Source organism: Perissodus microlepis, chromosome 22 (genome assembly GCF_051167445.1).
Source record: "Perissodus microlepis isolate ML-2025 ecotype Zambia chromosome 22, ASM5116744v1, whole genome shotgun sequence".
Classification (NCBI taxonomy): domain Eukaryota; kingdom Metazoa; phylum Chordata; class Actinopteri; order Cichliformes; family Cichlidae; genus Perissodus; species Perissodus microlepis.
In genome coordinates, this window is record NC_140481.1 from 25,406,484 (window position 1) to 25,425,003 (window position 18,520).

Sequence of the window (18,520 nt, forward strand, 5' to 3'; positions counted from 1 at the left end):
AGTCTTCTATACACAATCCAGCAATGCAACCAAAACCAGTCAGGCAGTCAGCTTTCTGCAATAAAGTAAAAATCTTGTGTATGTCCTTTATGACAGTGTTTCTCAACCAATGTGTCGTTAGAAATGATCAGGTGTGCCGTGGTTCCACCTGATTAGTACTCTAAGCGACCAGCGTAACGGGCAGAACAATTATATTCTCTTCCACTAGAGGGCAGTACAGCTACCTGCTCTAATTAAATGGGTTGCCAACTGCCAGTAAAACCGAAGAAGACGAAGAAGTGTGAGCTGAAAAGAAAAAGCAGCCAATCTGACCTGGGTCCTGGAGAAAATTCCGACCCAGATGAAGGCCCTAGCATGAGTAGTGGTCAGAAGAAAGCAAAAAATGTATACTGGGGACAAACTGAGCCAATTCCGCTGTACCTGGTGCGCGGGGAAAAATGACCAATATGCTTTTTGAGACATTTTTGTTTCGTGGTGTGTGATTTTTCTAATTTTTCTTAACACTGACCTGTGTGTTATTTAAGGATACAAAATGCACCTAACTCAAGGGATAAACCATTGTTGTTTCTACACATAACACACAACTTATCACTGAACCAATTTTAGACACTTTATTACGAGGAACTTGTTGCAAAAACGCATCTTACCATGTCTTTAGCTCAGTCTAAAAGAATGCCAAAGGTAACACAGTTTGACAGGTATAAAATTGTATTTTTACACAAACAAGGTCATTCCCAAAGAGCTTTTAGCCAAAAACTTGGCATAGCTCAACAAATCGTAATTAGAAATGTAGACAAAAGAAGAAATGGCAGCACTAAAAAACAAAAAAAGTATCTGAAAGTCATCCAGCAAAAACCTGACGTAGTACCTGAGAGATGAATCTGGCCCTTCAGTTATTCCATCTGCTGTTTGAAGTTTCATTAGTAATGGTCTCAATGGAAGAATGGCTGTCAAGAAGCCACCCCACTCACCTACCTATTTCCTACCAAAATATAAAGGAATGAGTGGTAGCTCAAGACTATAGTTAATAAGTTGTACATGATGTCAGGATGGGTTTTGGACCAAACCAGTTTGATCGAGCAATTAAAGTTCATTTTATCTTACATAAAATAAGTATTGATATATTTAATATATACAGACAATAAACAATGTTCCTCTATAAGAGGAACAATAAACTCAATTTCTGGGCTAAGTGAGCTAGAGTTGTATTTTTGTATTTTATATCCTTAATATCAAAATCAATCCACAGACAGAGTTTTACAATTGGTTCTGTTAAAATCAGTTCAAAACTGTCAATTTAAAGCATCTAATATGTGAAAAGTTGCATGAAGGATGTTAACAAACTGCACATTTTGTACAAACTTCTATTTATTCTGAAAGGAGTCTGTGGCCGTGATCAATAAGATTATAAACCCCCCAAATTGCCTTTTAAGTAAAAATCCTCCTAAATCTTTTGAGGCAAGAGCAGATCATACCCTAAATCCTGCCTTTAGCTCACTCATACTCCCCCAGCTGTCCCAGCAGATGGTCCAACCCCCCGAAAAACACACATAGAAACACACACATACACAGTATTTCTCTCTTAGTAAACAGACACACACACACACACACACAGCTCATTCATACTGACAGCTCTGACCCAGGTGACAGGAAGAGAAAGCAGGAGAGAATCAGGGATGAGAGGATGGGGTTATGTACAGGAAAGGAGAGAGTGAAGGAGCGCAGTCCTCTGAGGGAATGAGAATCGGATGTGACATGACAGCAAACCAGACAGCTTGTCTTTGCCATCCTCACCGACAACACAGAGCGGCTTTGAAGTCAGATTTTACCTTGCGCCTTTAACGCTGACTTTTCTGACCCAGTTTTGTACAACTCACTGTGTCACTGCAAACTCTCTCAGCTGTGAACACCGGCAGCCTCACAGATCTACTCACTTACTCTGAAGAGACGAGGAAAAGCAGCAGGAGTCACAATAACTCCATTGACTGTTTCCTCCTCTGACCGTTCTCCCCACCAAACATAAAAACTAAAATGACGTGCGCGTGACTCTCAGAGTCTGGCATCCCATTTCCTGACAGAAGGAAGCACAAGAGGAGTGTGTCTGTGTGTTGTCATCCTCACCCCCCTCTCGCACATGCTCGCACACTTGCACATCTCACCCCTGACTTTGTCTCATGAGTCTCCTTTTGATGAGTAGCCTAGCTGAGGTCGCGCCCCCTTCCATTCACCGCAGATGGTGGCACAATAACAGGCGGAGAGCTGAAACAGACTCCCCCTGAGACGCCTGCCGCACCCCGACACAGAGCCACGCAGCTGCCGCAGGGACCCTGGTGATATAGATACCCATATACCCCCCCTGAAAAAACCCAGACCAAAAGTCTAAGACTCGTAAAATCCACAAAAGCCTCACCGGGGATCTGGGATCAGGAAGCTGAACATACACACAGAGAGACTCATAAAAGTGGGAACACACAGAAACACATGCACCCTGGTGCGACTGCTGTCTCACCGGATTCTGAGCTGAGAGCAAAAACAAAACGACGGACGGGACAGAAGAAATAAAAAACATGTTGATGTGAGTCAGCTGATGGCTCAGTCTACACTTCATCTGCACTCAGTGATTCCAGAAATCACATCACATGGTTTTTAATGATGATTAGAGCATTTTGTTTGGCTTCCAACACAGCACAACTCAATAAAAGTAACCATTTCAGCCTCTAACGCAGTAAACAACTCTAGAATCTATATGAAGGGATCACAGTCCTGGGTTTTTGGATTCGTTGTTATTCTAGAAACTTCATAAGTCGTACCTATAAGAACGCAAAGTCTGTGATGAATTTTACAAAAAGGGAAATGAATTCAGATATGAGCTCCACTGTTTATTTCTTTATTTTTGTAAAATTCTCTCAGCATGAAGCTGGCAGGATTTGCAGGAGATCGATCGCTGCAGACTGGGTGAGGACTCCGAGGGCAGTACTTACGACAACACGGCCACACTTAAACACACACCCGCCCACGCACGCACAACCAAAACAGTCTGCTGTGTGTGAAAACTCGTGGGCCGTGCCATTCAAACGGAGTCTGGCAGAGATGAATGGGGGTGGATGTGAATCAGGTTTATAAACAGCAACGAAAAATCGGAATCCGAGTGATAAATGTGATAAATGTCAGCGTGACTGATTCATTTCACGGTAGTTATTCAGAGCAGGACACAGACAGCGACAACTATGACAGTGATAAATGCCAAAGATATGATTTACGTAATTGTTATGTAGCGTTAATAGAGTTCGTTGTAACCGAGACGTTTGGCGGGCAACAATGGGGCTAAAGCAGTGTCGTTTCTTCATGTGACACCGAGGCCTGGAAAGCGGCAGGTTTTCATTTTGAACAATCACTTCGCCGGCTCATCTCGCTGATTAATTCATTAAAAGTTTTATGAAGAATGTTTTGTTCTAATTAAAACCTATGTCAAAGATGTGAATTATCAGCATGAGAAAACAAATTTGTTTCTGGATTTGCAGATGATCTCTTTGAGAATGATGACCACTCTGTGCACCCTGTTACGCATGCCCCAGTGGGCCGACACATCCGCCATCTGGTTATTGTGTTTTCTTGCATCCTCATTAACCTGCTCTCTTCTCTGCTTCACTTCTAGTGCTGATTATCTGCGGAGGCACACCTGCTGAGCCTCGCCTCTCCTCCATCAGCATCGGTATTCCTCAGATGCTTTTTGGAGTTTCGCTTATTATTAGATGAGTTGGGAGTTGCTGCCTGCCTCACTTATTTGTGTTCAACACTTGCAAGTAAATTTTCTTTTGTAGAAATAAACGTTTCCTGAAAGGCAGCAGTGTTGTGGCATCTCTTTTGAGCCATGAACCCCTTCACTTAGTGCAGGGGCAGGCAGCATTTCTCCCCAGAGAGCCATACTGACTTCAATAAAGTAAGCAAAGAGCCAGACATTGGATAACTCAATCGAAACCAGGTTATATTTAACATCTTGCCAGTTGTCTGAAATATACCACTGCATAGATCACTGATGAAACAGACTGCACTGAAATTGAGTTAAACAGCGGTACAGACTTCCTGCAATCATTGGTCTTCAGATTCCTGTGCATGATGCTGCCTCTGATCGACTGGCTGATTCATGGGTGTTGTTTTCCTGTTTGCTATGTCTGGCCCAAAGGCTATATTTTACCCTTGTGAGTTTATAATTTCTTAAAGTAAACCCATTATGCTCATTTCAAGCTCCATATTTTTATCCCTTGATTCTACTAAAGATGCTTTGCATTAGGGCTGCACAATTAATCGTTAGAAAATCGCGATTTCAATTCATACTTATGTGCGATCTCATTTCGAAATGACAACGATTTAAAAAAAAAAGAAAAAAAAAAAGAAAAAGAAAAAAAGATGACGATTGTACCGCATTTTGTTCCGGGACATAAGCTGCATGAAAACAAGCGCTCACTCTTCCTGCTCAACAAATGACAAGGGCGGAGGCTTATACCACGTGATACAGAAGTCAGCTGGCAGGGAAAAAACAACGGAGAGCACGTGAGAGATGACGAAGCTGTAAAGGCCAAGAAAGTGTCAGGAGAAAATCCGTCCCGGTCAACCACCCAAACATCAATAACGGGAACCTTATACAGCGCTTCCCTATACCCGTTGAACTCCCGCAGGCACAAAGAAATTACGGAGGCTATCACTTATCACCTGACCAAAGATATTTATATTGGAAAAGAAAATCGTGAGAGAATCGTGATCTCAATTCTAAGCAAAAAAAATCGTGATTCTCATTTTATGCAAAATTGTGCAGCCCTACTTTGCATGATTCAGAAGTTCAGTATAATGCTTATTTATCTTATGCAGGGTTGTTGTTGTTGGTCTTGTTGTAGCCCCTCAGTTCATCTACTGTCTAAAACAAGCTGTTTCAATGCCTCTCCTTTTATCCAACTTTTTCTGATTGGCTGCCCCTTGCAAATAGAAAGTTATAACAGCGGGTGGGAGGGGCTGAGAGTCAGAGATGTGTGTGCGATGACCATAACTTGATATCTGCTCTCAGTGACATCATAAAGAGCCAAGAGAATGAAAAAAAAAAAAAAAAAACTGAACCAGAGCATTTGAAGCAGTTTTTTGCTGACAGGGATTACTTGTACATACACTTACCTCATTATCATTAGTGTATCATCATTGTATCAACTGTAATGTATCATCATTATTATAACAGCATATTTATGGTAGAAATTCTGGCTGAAATTATTTTCTGCCAGAAGTTGTTTGACTTGTGCCTGTTTATAGGATAACCCACAGTCAGGTTAGGAACCATTGCTCCGGGAGAAAATCCCCCACAGATGTTAAATAAGTATATGTTGATGTAAGGTAATGTAATCGCACATAACTGTAGAGAACAAAGAATCAGATTTCAAACTGAATAATCCATTTTAAGACACCATGACCGAGGCCACAGCACTTGGCGGTTTATTATCATTTCAGTCATCTTTAGGAGCAAATACTTGCATTGCAATTATCTGCAGGTTAGTACTGAGTACTTTTACCCTGAAGGTAATGTGCATTACAGGCTGACAACATAAGTATAAATGAGTGCGGGATAAAAGACAAAGAAAAAAAAAAATCTCTGTAACTGACCGTGTGAAGTGGTCCACAATCGCTCCCACCAGTTCACCCACTCTGTCCTGGTTGGGGCACAGCTCGCCTCGCTGCAGGCACAGCAGGACGTCATCCTGGGAGGACGTGTGTAACGCCACCATCTGGTCGACCCCGGTGGTCACGCTCACTCCGGTAAACTGCGGAGAAAGAACACGTTAAAGAAAGATCTCAGCAAGATCGAAGCTTGAGCTCATGCTTTGTATGACTTTTTCATGTAATATGATACACTGACAGATAAATAGTCTTATAAATAAATGAATACATAGATTTTAATAATTTTGGTGCTTTTATTGATAAATTGCTTGTTATTTTTTCTGATTATGGCAGCATTGGAACTCCATACCCTTTACCTCCAAAGGAGTATTTCATAACCGCTGCAATGCTATTTTTATTTTAGCAAAAGACCAAAGGCGAGAATTCTCCTTCCTCTAAAGCCTCATGCATGACCTGCCTATAGGCTGAGTGACCTTTAATATTCATCGACACAGATTGCAGCATTGGGGATTCATTTGTATAAAAGTGTCAGGGATTATCACATCAATGTACAAAACCTGTGAGTTTAATACAGTACAGCGCAGCATATCTTGGATCAAAAAAATTCAATGCCATAAATGAAGCCGGCGGATTATTTCTGCTCAGAATATGTAAGCTGGAGGTGCACGTGTGTGGGTGCAGTGAAGGGGAAGTCATGAGCTGTGACCCAATTGGAATTAATGTACTGATTTACCGCAACGGAGGGAGAGGAAGGCGGCGGGGTGCAAATGAAAGAAGGACTAAGAGAGGAAAGAAATATACCCATATAGGTCAAAGACAAAACCAGAGGAGACATGCAGACAGAGAAAGTGTCATGGGTTTTTAGAAAGCAAATGGAAGGACAGAGTGGACTAAGCCTCTTACGGCCTCCAGCCATACAGGTTAATCCAGCAGGGACGACAATGTGCAGGATGTCCCAGCACCGACAAACGCTGGTTAAACCTGCCCTTCAGTGAAGGGGAAGCTGCACAGCTGATCTAGCAGCGTGATACTTTTTACTGTGTTCCAAACATATTTTATAAATTACATTACTTTACTTTGTTCTATTGTATCTGCAGCACTTCTCTTTGCAGTAGCAGTGCTTAAATTACAGCTCTAAAATAACACAAGATGGATTTGATTTGAGGCTCATTTATGATCTTTTCAGTTAATCGTTTACTTCAGTCTCACTAAATAGACAAACAAACTTTGGCTGCACAGTACAAGACCATATCTTTTAGGTGCTCACTCTGTCAACCCAACAAAAAAAAAAATCTAAAAATATCCAATTTATAATTACAATATAAACGTCACAAATTTAAGAAATGCAACTTCCCTGCATTAGACATTAGTGGCTGTTTTAAGTTTTTATACTTTGCCTTGATTATCTGCTTTATTCTTATGATTAAGGTTTAAACTGGAACATAATCTAGGGGTGTCAAACATAAGGCCTGTGGGCCAGAATTGACCTGGCAAAGACCCCAATCCAGCCTGCTGGATGGCTTTGGAAAACTGAGAAAATGTTGAATATTGCACTTTTTTGTCATATCTCCTTGATTAAATCTGTAGTTAAACTTTTTACACCAACAGAAATTGGAGTTTTACGGGTTCAGCCCACAGAAAATCAAAGCGGGCTGCACGTGGCCTGCAGTATAAAATGAGTTTGAGGTCCCTGACCTATGAGAAGACTTCATGGTAGATAACTCGAACCTAAATTCAATCAAGACTGACTCAAAAGACAGATAATACAAAAAAGCAAGACATGTCCCCCAATAAATTGTAAATTAGTATCTATGGGAGACTTCTATACCTCAAAGATCACACTCTTTCCTGTTTTATTTTGAAATCACTACTACTTGTGTATTCCTTTCATTTTTATTTCTTCCTTTTCCTTGTCCCCCCTCATTGGTCATCGTCTGCTCCACCTTGATTAATCCGACTTGTTCACTATTTGCCAATAGCTCACCTGCAGTATATAAACTCACCATCTCCTCTGTTGCTGTGAGATTGTGTTGTTGTGTATAGTTTTCCAGTGTTCCTATTGTTTTTAGTATTCCTTCCTAGCAGTCTTTTAATTTCACTTTGATTTCTACTTTGAACATTTGACTGTTCTAAATAAAAGGGGCATTTTTCACATAGTTTATCTTATAAACAAATCAAAAGTTTAATGACTGGAAATACTCCAGTGTGAGAAACGTCCATTAACTTTCTATCAGTTATTTAAATGACTAAATGTTTTAACAGTAACTATTTAAGCTTACAATTAGGGATGGGTATCGAAAACCGGTTCTTGTTGAGAACCGGTTCCCACTGTTTCAATTCCTTGGAATTGTTTGCCATTTTTGCAAACGATTCCCTTATCGATTCCAGTCGCCCCGAATGACGTCACCACGTTGCGGAGCGTCATTTACCTGGCAGGAAACATGGCGGCTCAAACGCTCAAAAGTTTGGTTATACTTTACGAGAACGGATGACAACAGGGCAACTTGCAATACTTGCAAAGTAGACATTTCATTTAAGGGAGGAAACACTACGAATATGCAAAAGCATTTGCTCACAAAACACGCGATGACCTGAAATGAATGTCGTAATTTTAATTCCGCTCCGGACTCGTGAATCTCAACGCAGCAGCAGCGGTAACGTTTGCACGTCCTCTCCCGTTAATGCGGCAGGTAAATAATCAACTAACAGTGCATATTATGTTAGCGCTTTCTGCCTTATTACAAAACCTGCCATTACTGTGCATTTAGGTGACCATGATGAGAGAGACAGAGTCTGGCTGGCTCAGATGCTGGCAGTTCTCGCTGCAGTTTACCGGTAGCGTCTCCTTTCGGGCCAGGATAGACGAATGTCACCGAGCAGTGACTAAGTTTGTGGTCAAAGGCTTGCACCTATTTGCCACAGCAGATGCCCCGATTTTCGGTAAGTGAATGTGTTTAATTGTAGGCAGGGACATTACTGGATATTCTTGTGTAATTGCTACAGAATAATTTATGTTATACTTTGTTATTGCTACAGAAGAATATTTATTTTACATTTACTATTTTTTTTCCTGGGGACCCTGTGACACCCCATGGAAGAGCCATAGGCTGGATCTCTTAAGATCTCACTGTTGGGTTTGTAAGGCCATGTTACTCCTAAATTTCTATCTTGTTCAAAGAGAAGATATAAAACAAAGTTCTAAGCTAATCGACCTTAGTGTTCTCCTTTTTTTTTTAAAAAGAATCGATAAGAGAATCGATAAAGAATCGAATCGTTAAACAGAATCGAAACTGGAATCGGAATCGTGAAAATCTTATCAATACCCATCCCTACTTACAATATGTTTATGCAAAGTGAATGCTTAGTTTTTAATTTTGTCAACATTTTTTGAAGACTGAGTAAACATAAGTGCCAGTTAAAGTCAAGTTTTCTGAATTTGACCAGTCAGAGGTACAGAGCTCGTGTTTTGCTTCAGGTTTTGACCTCAGCTGTGACCTGGGTGAGAGTCAGAGGTGCACTGCTTCTTTAATGCTGTATTCTGAGTTTCTGACCTGGATAAGACTCATATTCCTCATTCTGAGCACCACAGTCTAATGGCACCAGCTATCTTTAGCCGCTCCGCTGCTGCATAATGATAGTTTTTAACCCTCTGGCATGCAAGCGCTCTCTCTCTCTCCACCTCTCTTCTATCACTGCTGGATGTCCAGCTGTGCTGACTCATTACATCTCACGAAGGTGTTCTCAGTGAAAGCTATTTTGCATTCAGTACCTGAGTCACCTCAAAGTCTGATGGCACTTGGTAATCTCCAACTTTTGTTGGAATCCATCTTAGTCTCAGATTCTCTACGAATTTACCTCAGTGAGGAACTAATGTAAGAAAAAAAATAGGATGGAAATATAAACTAGTCAAACTATTACATACATCTCAATGTTTTAGTTCAGTTTAAGAAGTTTTTCTGGCCAAAAAAGAAGGTGTGCTACTAGCTATTACATAACACACACAGCCACTTTATTAGGTACAACAGTTAAACTGCTCATTAAGTCACTAATCAGCTGATCACATGGTGGAAGCGCCATGCATTTAAAGATGCAGACACTGTAAAGACAAAGTGGATTTTTTTTAATTCTCTTAAATGTATGTAATATGTATCAGAGAGCAAAGACGTTAGCTGCTTGGTCAACAGTTCTAGAGTTGGTCTCCTCCAATCTTGACTGCATGCTTACAGCCTTGCTTTAAGACGCCTTAAGTCTGTGTGGTGATAAAAACATACTTTTACCCGAGACAGAGGTAAATGCCAAATGTCCAAGAAGGTTTTTCTAGCATTAAATGCACCATCACCTGAAACAATACCCCCCTTTTTTAGATATAAAAAGAGACCCAGTGTTCCAAATGTTAAATTCTTTAGTCAACCCTTCACTTTCTGTATGTTTTCCCAACACCAAGGTTCATGCATCAAGCTGTAGAAGAAAATTATGATTTCTGTTATTTCAAGAGAACTTCAGCATCATATTAAACACTTTCAGCCTCTTGCCCTGCAGAGCCAGCAGCCCTTTGAGATTCCTGATCCAGTTTCTCAGCTGAGGTTCGCCCCATATGGCAGAAAATCTAAACCTAAGCTTGGCAGCTGCCTCCCAAGCATGACCACGGCGTCACATGTTGACAACAAAACTTAACGTACACACACAAACACGCACACAAACACTGACTGACTGATCAACAACCTCACAATTCTTAAAGGTCATCAGCCCTGAGAGCCAAAGGAAGACAGTGTTCTCTCAGTGTGAGTCCTCTTATTGCTCTTGTACTTGTTGATGGATGGCTGTGACCTGGGTCAAACATGACGGAAGATGAGTAGGTGTGTGTGTGTGTGGGTGTACACAACTGAGGGGACAGAGTAAGAAATAAAGAGCAGCCAGAATAAAGCACAGAAAGTCTGACCACATTCATAACAGCTGTTATTTTTGTCTTTGTACCACACTTTAAGGACAAAACCTTTTATAAACCTATGTCTAAGGTGTAAAAAGAAAAAAAAGTGCCTGAATTAAGTTAAAAGACTGGTTTCATAAACTAGGAAACACCACAATTATTTACATCTTTTCTCGAAGGCTTTGCTCAGCAAACATGGTCAAAATATTCATGTTATTTCCTGAGCTGAAAAAAGTCAAGATAAATCTGCCAGCTGTCAATATTCCTGCTTTGGTGATTTTCTAATCAGCTAATCTCTTACTCGGTTGGCCAGTGCTCCTTAGTGCAAAGACACGCTGAAGACGAGACTTTAAAATAAATCTACATAAATCTCCTGGTTTTCAAACCTTAATCTAACAGTAGTCCACTTTCTCTGTTTTGTAACAAAGAAAGCAGTCTGATTGTTAAATGATTTGGTCACTAAATGGTTATGAAAAGAGATATTTTGTCAAATTAATTTGTGAGTTTCCTCTGTGATTTGTCTTGGTTTTGTTCTGTGCTTCGTTCTTCAGGAGCTAACAAGAGACTAACTAACGGCATGAGCTACACCTGGGTCCAGTGAGCTTGGCTGAAAAAGCATGTTTTTTGCAGCAGTTGTGTCTCCCTTGCTTTCTGTCCTCATTTTGACATCAGCCTTCTGATTTGTACTTGCTTATGGGCGGCATGATTTCTGGACTTATTTATTGCCGCGCATTTTACTGACTTGCTGTACACAAGTACAATAATATGTTTCTTCAGTGCTTTCATGTATGCTGTAATGCTCCACTTAAGTGATAATTGGATGGTTACAGTTCCTGACTTGGGAATCTACTTTTTATGTGGCTTTACATAATAATGTGAAATCTTGGTAATTTTCATGCTAATATCAAAATGTTCTGTCTAGTCAAGGCTCCTCCAGCTGGAAGGCCACAGTTACAATCCATCAATCCATTTTAAAAACTGTTTATCTAGTTCACGTCTGCAGGGGTGCTGGAGCGATCGGTCACAGGCCACGAGGCCTTGACACCTGTGGCTAATTACAATCCCCAATTACCCTAACACAGGAGCGTCCAACTCTCAGCCTCAAGGGCTGGTATCCTGCAGGCTTTAGATGTGTCATTCAACACATTTGATTTAAATGGTTAAATTACCTCCTCAACATGTCTTGAAGTTCTCCAGAGGCCTGGTAATGAACTAATCATTTGATTCAGGTGTGTTGACCGAGGGTAATATCTAAAACCTGCAGGACACCGAACCTTGAGGCCTGGAGTTGGAGACCCTTGCCCTAACATGCATGTCTTTGGACTATAGGAGGAAGTAACAAGAGAGAAGAGAGAGAAAATGATGGCCCGTGGATTCAAACCAGTGCAGCAATGAGCCGTCCAGTTACAATTAAATCTCAGCCACAAACATTATATGCAATATATGTGTTTGTACTATTTATCAGAAATGTATTATGATGAATAACTCTGCAAATTCTGCACCAAAAGAGTTGAGCAGACATTCAGTCACTCTGAGACCACATGAAAGCACAAAATAAGTATAAGGACAGTAAAGTGAATTTAGTACTGACTAAAGCAATTAATGAAAAATGAAAGTATTTATTATTGTATTAAAAACTGTAAAATCATCATATGGTCTTATGGTAAAAAGTCAGTGCCTACAACTATGAGCATTGTTGGGGACACTATGTTTAATCAGTCTGGGGTTTAAGGGTGAGAGTGGTGCTCTAATGCAGTGAGTTATAATGTAATCAGGCTGTGGAAATGAGTACCATATGCTCAGATCCCAACAGGGTACGTTTGCAATGCTGGAAATATTGGATAAAGACAGCAGGAGTGAAGGTAAGAGAAGGGATAATTTTCACTAGAGAAGCTAGCAAATGAGTCTGTGTGTGAGCTTACATTGAGAGTGTATGCTCTCCCACGTGAGTACTTACTGAGTCTAAAGGAAGCTTCTTCAGAACCTTATACTGTTTCTTTGGCTCTAATTTGTAGATGTACTTGTCTGTGATGAGCAGGCCTCGGTCTGTGCTCTTGTTGAACCTGTTCACCTGAGAGCAGAACAGGGGAAAGAAAAAGCTTCAGCATGTTTGTTCATTTTCTATTTTCTGTGAAGAGCCCTTCATGCCTCTTGCAGGATCTTTTGGGTTATTTCATTTCAAAAACAGGTTTTCCTTGTAAAGCAGCAAAGAAGCAACACACAAGAAAACAAAAAAGACTGTGGTGGGTCTGTGAGTCGGGGGTTGCTTCAGTTCACTGTATCAAAGGCTACGTAACTTCAAATATAACTAAGCTCTACTCATAACTTAGGCGAAGCCCTCAATGTTCAGTCCCTGATATGGAAAGTATGGCCATTATTATCCCCAGGGAGACGATAAGAGGTTCAGCATGAGGTAAAATAATAAGCAGCGCTTCATTCAGGTTAAGGGAACTTGAGGACTGAATTCATAGTTCAGTCCCTTTTTATGATTGAACCTCAGATTACTTCCTGAGAAGGCTGTGTTCACTGGTGGAACATGAAATATTGAAAGATGAGCTGTTACAAAAGAGAGGAAGCATGAGGGGGTGGAATGGGAAACACATCGAACCAGAAAAACATCCCAAAGCTAAAAGGAAGCAGCAGAAGAAAGAAACTCCTTGTGGCTACAAAACAGACATTTCCATTTCCCCGTGTTCTTTCCCCACATACTGTACCTTCCTACAGAAGCTCGAGAAGACGACCTGACTGTACTCGTCTTTGTTCTTCAGCTCCTTGGAAATTCGGATGAAGCTGGCGCTGGTCTGAGGGCAGTCTCGGGCCTGCAGAAATGAAAGACCAGTATTATTTCAGGAGGTCGGTTGAGGCCACCATCTTCAGTACGGATGGAATAAGAATGCACTTCGCTGTTAGTCACAAAACTCCAGGTGACCTCTCCCAGCCTCTTTTAAGCCTTTTTATCGCTTTAATTCCATAAGCAGCAGATCAAAGCTCAAGGCCCCCGGCTGCTATTACCAGACACGGAGCCTGACGTGCCGTTTGAGAGGGACCAAAGCTGATGAGAAATACATTTGGTGGCAAATCTAACACTCTGTTATAGTCTTCCTCCTATAAAGTGCAGCTATCACGGTCATTTTTTAAACATTTCTCCTACAATCTATTTTACATGCTTTAATATATACAGTACACGGTTTAAAGCTGTGGTTCCCAGACTGTGTGCACTGAAGAAATCCAGGTGTGACCATCGTACATTCATTTTGCAGTAAATAACTGCAGACAAACTATATAAATAAATTCAGTCTCTGTATCAGTACTTTCTGCACACTCGTTTCCCTTAAAAAAATCTCTTCTATCAAAGTGAACCTCAGTCTGTTTGAGGAGTATTATGACAGCATGACACATCAAAGGCTCTGACTGACAGCAGGGAGGATACAAAGGGGAAAACGGCTCACTTTCTTGTGTGAATCAAACCACAACTAACCATCAGTCCAGCCTATTCGCCAACTAAAGAAAAGAGAAAAAAAATCAGTAGGGAGCATAGAGGAAAGTGGAACTGCCTAATGGCTTCATTTGCCTGGAGATGTCAACGTCCCTTAATCTGAATGTGTGCTAACATGACGCCAAGAAAGCCTAAAGAGCCACTTGGAAACCAAATATCCCCTCTGAGAGAAACTAGGCCTACTTCAAAAGAGCACCGGATGCCAACCAAGAGGCTCCATGAACGCCTGTTGATTGGTGTGAAGGTGTTTCATAAGGTGATGGAGGCAAGGTGACACTTCAAAAAACTACATCTCTCTGTAGTCTGATGGTGTAATCAAAACAATGATGTCAGAAGACAGAGGATATATTTTTCACAGGGATGCATACTGGTGTACTCTTATATTATGGCTTATCGTTTGGTGTTATTTGGAAACAGTAAGTATCCAAAAAACCTCTTAGTTTTTTAAACTTGTACCAGCTTCCCTGGTTCCAGAGGTAAATCTGAGTGCTACTGAGTGAACTGATATGCTAGTGTGATTCCAAATTTCTACCAACAGCTAAGATTCAACATCTCTGACTATATATAAAAGATGAATGTAGCCACCATTTTTGCTGAATGGGAAAATCACTGTGTCTAAATATGTTCATTTAAGTAATATGAAACGGGGCAGGTTCAGGCACTTTTTCCAGGTCTTAGTGTTGATTACCTGAAAATTTTCCTTTGTTGAAGCTTAAGACTGGACATGAACCCCCTGAACTCAGTGAACTTACAATCACAGTAAGGATTCAGCCTGACTGAATGCCACGATGCATGCACTAATCTACAGGTCACTGTGGAATTAAATGCAATCACATGAACTTAGATCCCTGAAGGAGGCCAGCAAGTCAGGGGCCGGCTGACAAACTAGCAAAGGGAATGACTCAGAACTCTGCGGCAGTCACGCTCATGCTCCCCGAAGGCATCTTTAAAGTCAGAAAACAACCTCATTAGCTGGTAAATGAAGCAACTGTAGTATTCATCAATAAAGGGCTGTGTTCACATGAACAGCCCTCTTTTGGTCACAGCCCAAGGCACATCACATGCACAGTATACATTCACAACAAAAGATGATCCTATACACAACTGATTGTTCAAGTCTTTTTTCATTACTGTGATGAATTTGTGTGAAAATTTCCTGCCAGTGGGCTGCAAAATATCCAGCTGAACTAACTAAATGGGAGTCATGTGAAATGACAACTGCTTAAGAAATTCTTCTGTTTTGGAAGTTAAAGAGGCAGAAAAACAAGCAGAAAACTATAAAACTACAAAATGCTTTAATGTTTTTATTAGTTCACCAGTGTTTGAGAATCTATGTCACTATTTTAACATTGATATGTTAAAATATATATAAAGAAATAAGTTTTGTTTTTTTTAAATTTTGAAATCATGTTCTGCCTTTCCAGGGAAGCCACTGAGGCTTATTTCTACTGTTTTTTGGGTTTTTTTAAAAATCTGGAGTGGAAAGTGTAGAAAACTTAAACGGCAGAAAAGTCAACTCCAGCTTTTCAATAAAATGCATTGCAATATCATTTCAGGTGATTTCAAAAGTAGTTCTGCTTTTCTAGCTGAGATTTAGGTGTGCTGTCTGAATCACAATAATCGCAGAATTAATGGCTGGTATCTTAGTTTTAGTTTTGCCATCTAGTTTATTTGGTGGTTATAGTTTGCTTTTATTCCCTGTTTCAGTTTATTCTGCCTCGCGTGTGTTTCTCGTGTCTTAAGTATCCATCTCTGTGTTAGGTGTTCTCATGTTCAAGAGCTAGTTTGTCTTGTGTGTTTATTATTCAGTTTTGCCTCCCATAATTGTGTTTCACTGATTACTTGCACCCAGGTATTCTCCACAGCTGTACTCATTTCCTCTAAGTAGCCTGTGTGTACAACAACCCTCAGGTTTAATGTGTTTTGTTGGTGTTTTCTCTCATAAAATGTTGCCAATACATTTTTATTTTGCTCACATGTTTTCCTTTCTTGCAGATATAGTTCCCTGTTGGATTTTCTTTGTACTATGCTGTCACACAAAAGGTCATCAAATGCACATACAAGTTTTTGTCTGTGTGTCACAGTGACATCGCAGAAAGGTGGATGACAAAATCTGGATAAGCCCTACTCCAGATTTCTGGTGGTCTACAAGTGAAAGTTTTATACTTTTCCTTTGTTATCTGTAGTGGCATTATTTTTCTAATGACATCTCAGACGTGATTTTTTTAATGAATCACTGATCTATAGATCTATCTATATATATGTCTGTTCATCTTCAGACAGTAAATGGTGAGACTGCAGAAAAGTCAGCATCTTTTAAGCAAACTTTAGGAGCACCAATCTCCTAGTGACCTATCCATCCATCTTTGCTGATCACACATGGTAACAGTCAGCATCTACTCACCAAAAAGTGTGGCATGTATGTGTGTGTATGTGTGTGTGCGTGTGTTGCCTCATCTTTGCATATTAAGGTGGACACCCACAAATTTGTGAAAGATTTCATATCTCAAGAGTCCAATTTCCTTGCTTAAATAAAGGTAAAATAAATCAAGTGTCTCCCAGAGGTCAAAATAAATCCCAAAACAAATAATTTTACGACCTATTCGAACATGATGTGCTGAGAAACAACAAAGGTACCCAGGATTTATCTTGTTACTACTGTGATTCTTACATTTGCCAGGTAGTCCCTCTCCCAGGCTCGGCTGACTCCCCAGTCTTTTCTCTCTCCGCTCAGAGCCGTCATAGCTGCCACTTTGGCCCGAACCTCCAGCGTGTCAGACGGCGGGATGTTTTTCACGATCTGCCTCGCCCACCACCTGACACCGAGGGATGAGAACGAGACAGCATGCCATGAGGGTGGATATTACTTCATAGGCCCAAAGAAAGAAAAGTTGGAGGAACAGCTTTAAGTTAGAGTCAGATAAAGGATAAAAATCACACTCAATCACACAGCCAAACACTGACTCGACTTATTCTGCAGCTACTGAGAATTTAGTGACCTGAAGAGATGAGTTGATTTCAACACATGTGCTTAAAAAAAAGAAACCAGATTTTTGCACACTTTACAAAATGAAGATGAAAGAGACGGAGGAAGAAAGCAGGGAGGGTAGAGAAGAGGTGGAGAGAGTGGTGGGGGTGAGGGAGACGAAGTGAGGATAAAGAGGTAAGGATGAAGAAGAAGGAGTAAGACTTTAACCCTAATGGATAGAATTAGGATTAGGTTAGGGTTTGGCACTTAGTTCAGATAGTTAAACCTAGGGTTAAGAGGCTTGAATATGTATAACTCTACAGGGAGTGCAGAATTATTAGGCAAGTTGTATTTTTGAGGAATAATTTTATTATTGAACAACAACCATGTTCTCAATGAACCCAAAAAACTCATTAATATCAAAGCTGAATGTTTTTGGAAGTAGTTTTTAGTTTGTTTTTAGTTTTAGGTATTTTAGGGGGATATCTGTGTGTGCAGGTGACTATTACTGTGCATAATTATTAGGCAACTCAACAAAAAACAAATATATACCCATTTCAATTATTTATTTTTACCAGTGAAACCAATATAACATCTCCACATTCACAAATATACATTTCTGACATTCAAAAACAAAACAAAAACAAATCAGCGACCAATATAGCCACCTTTCTTTGCAAGGACACTCAAAAGCCTGCCATCCATGGATTCTGTCAGTGTTTTGATCTGTTCACCATCAACGTTGCGTGCAGCAGCAACCACAGCCTCCCAGACACTGTTCAGAGAGGTGTACTGTTCTCCCTCCTTGTAAATCTCACATTTGATGATGGACCACAGGTTCTCAATGGGGTTCAGATCAGGTGAACAAGGAGGCCATGTCATTAGTTTTTCTTCTTTTATACCCTTTCTTGCCAGCTACGCTGTGGAGTACTTGGACGCGTGTGATGGAGCATTGTCCTGCATGAAAATCATGTTTTTCTTGAAGGATGCAGACTTCTTCCTGTACCACTGCTTGAAGGTGTCTTCCAGAAACTGGCAGTAGGACTGGGAGTTGAGCTTGACTCCATCCTCAACCCGAAAAGGCCCCACAAGCTCATCTTTGATGATACCAGCCCAAACCAGTACTCCACCTCCACCTTGCTGGCGTCTGAGTCGGACTGGAGCTCTCTGCCCTTTACCAATCCAGCCACGGGCCCATCCATCTGGCCCATCAAGACTCACTCTCATTTCATCAGTCCATAAAACCTTAGAAAAATCAGTCTTGAGATATTTCTTGGCCCAGTCTTGACGTTTCAGCTTGTGTGTCTTGTTCAGTGGTGGTCGTCTTTCAGCCTTTCTTACCTTGGCCATGTCTCTGAGTATTGCACACCTTGTGCTTTTGGGCACTCCAGTGATGTTGCAGCTCTGAAATATGGCCAAACTGGTGGCAAGTGGCATCTTGGCAGCTGCACGCTTGACTTTTCTCAGTTCA

The 18,520-nt window shown here is 40.8% G+C and overlaps 1 protein-coding gene across 2 annotated transcripts in view; it reads right to left on the bottom strand.

The window, feature by feature from the left end:
* Window positions 1-18,520, bottom strand: part of myo1g (myosin IG) — a 71,950-nt gene that overhangs the window by 19,755 nt on the left and 33,675 nt on the right. For both annotated transcript variants that reach the window (XM_084918710.1, XM_084918709.1), the window contains 4 exons: window positions 16,753-16,897; window positions 13,300-13,404; window positions 12,543-12,656; window positions 5,644-5,801 (listed from right to left, as the gene is read on the bottom strand). In XM_084918710.1, coding sequence (XP_084774836.1) covers window positions 5,644-5,801; window positions 12,543-12,656; window positions 13,300-13,404; window positions 16,753-16,897 — 522 coding nt within the window. The remainder of the gene's footprint in view (window positions 1-5,643; window positions 5,802-12,542; window positions 12,657-13,299; window positions 13,405-16,752; window positions 16,898-18,520) is intronic.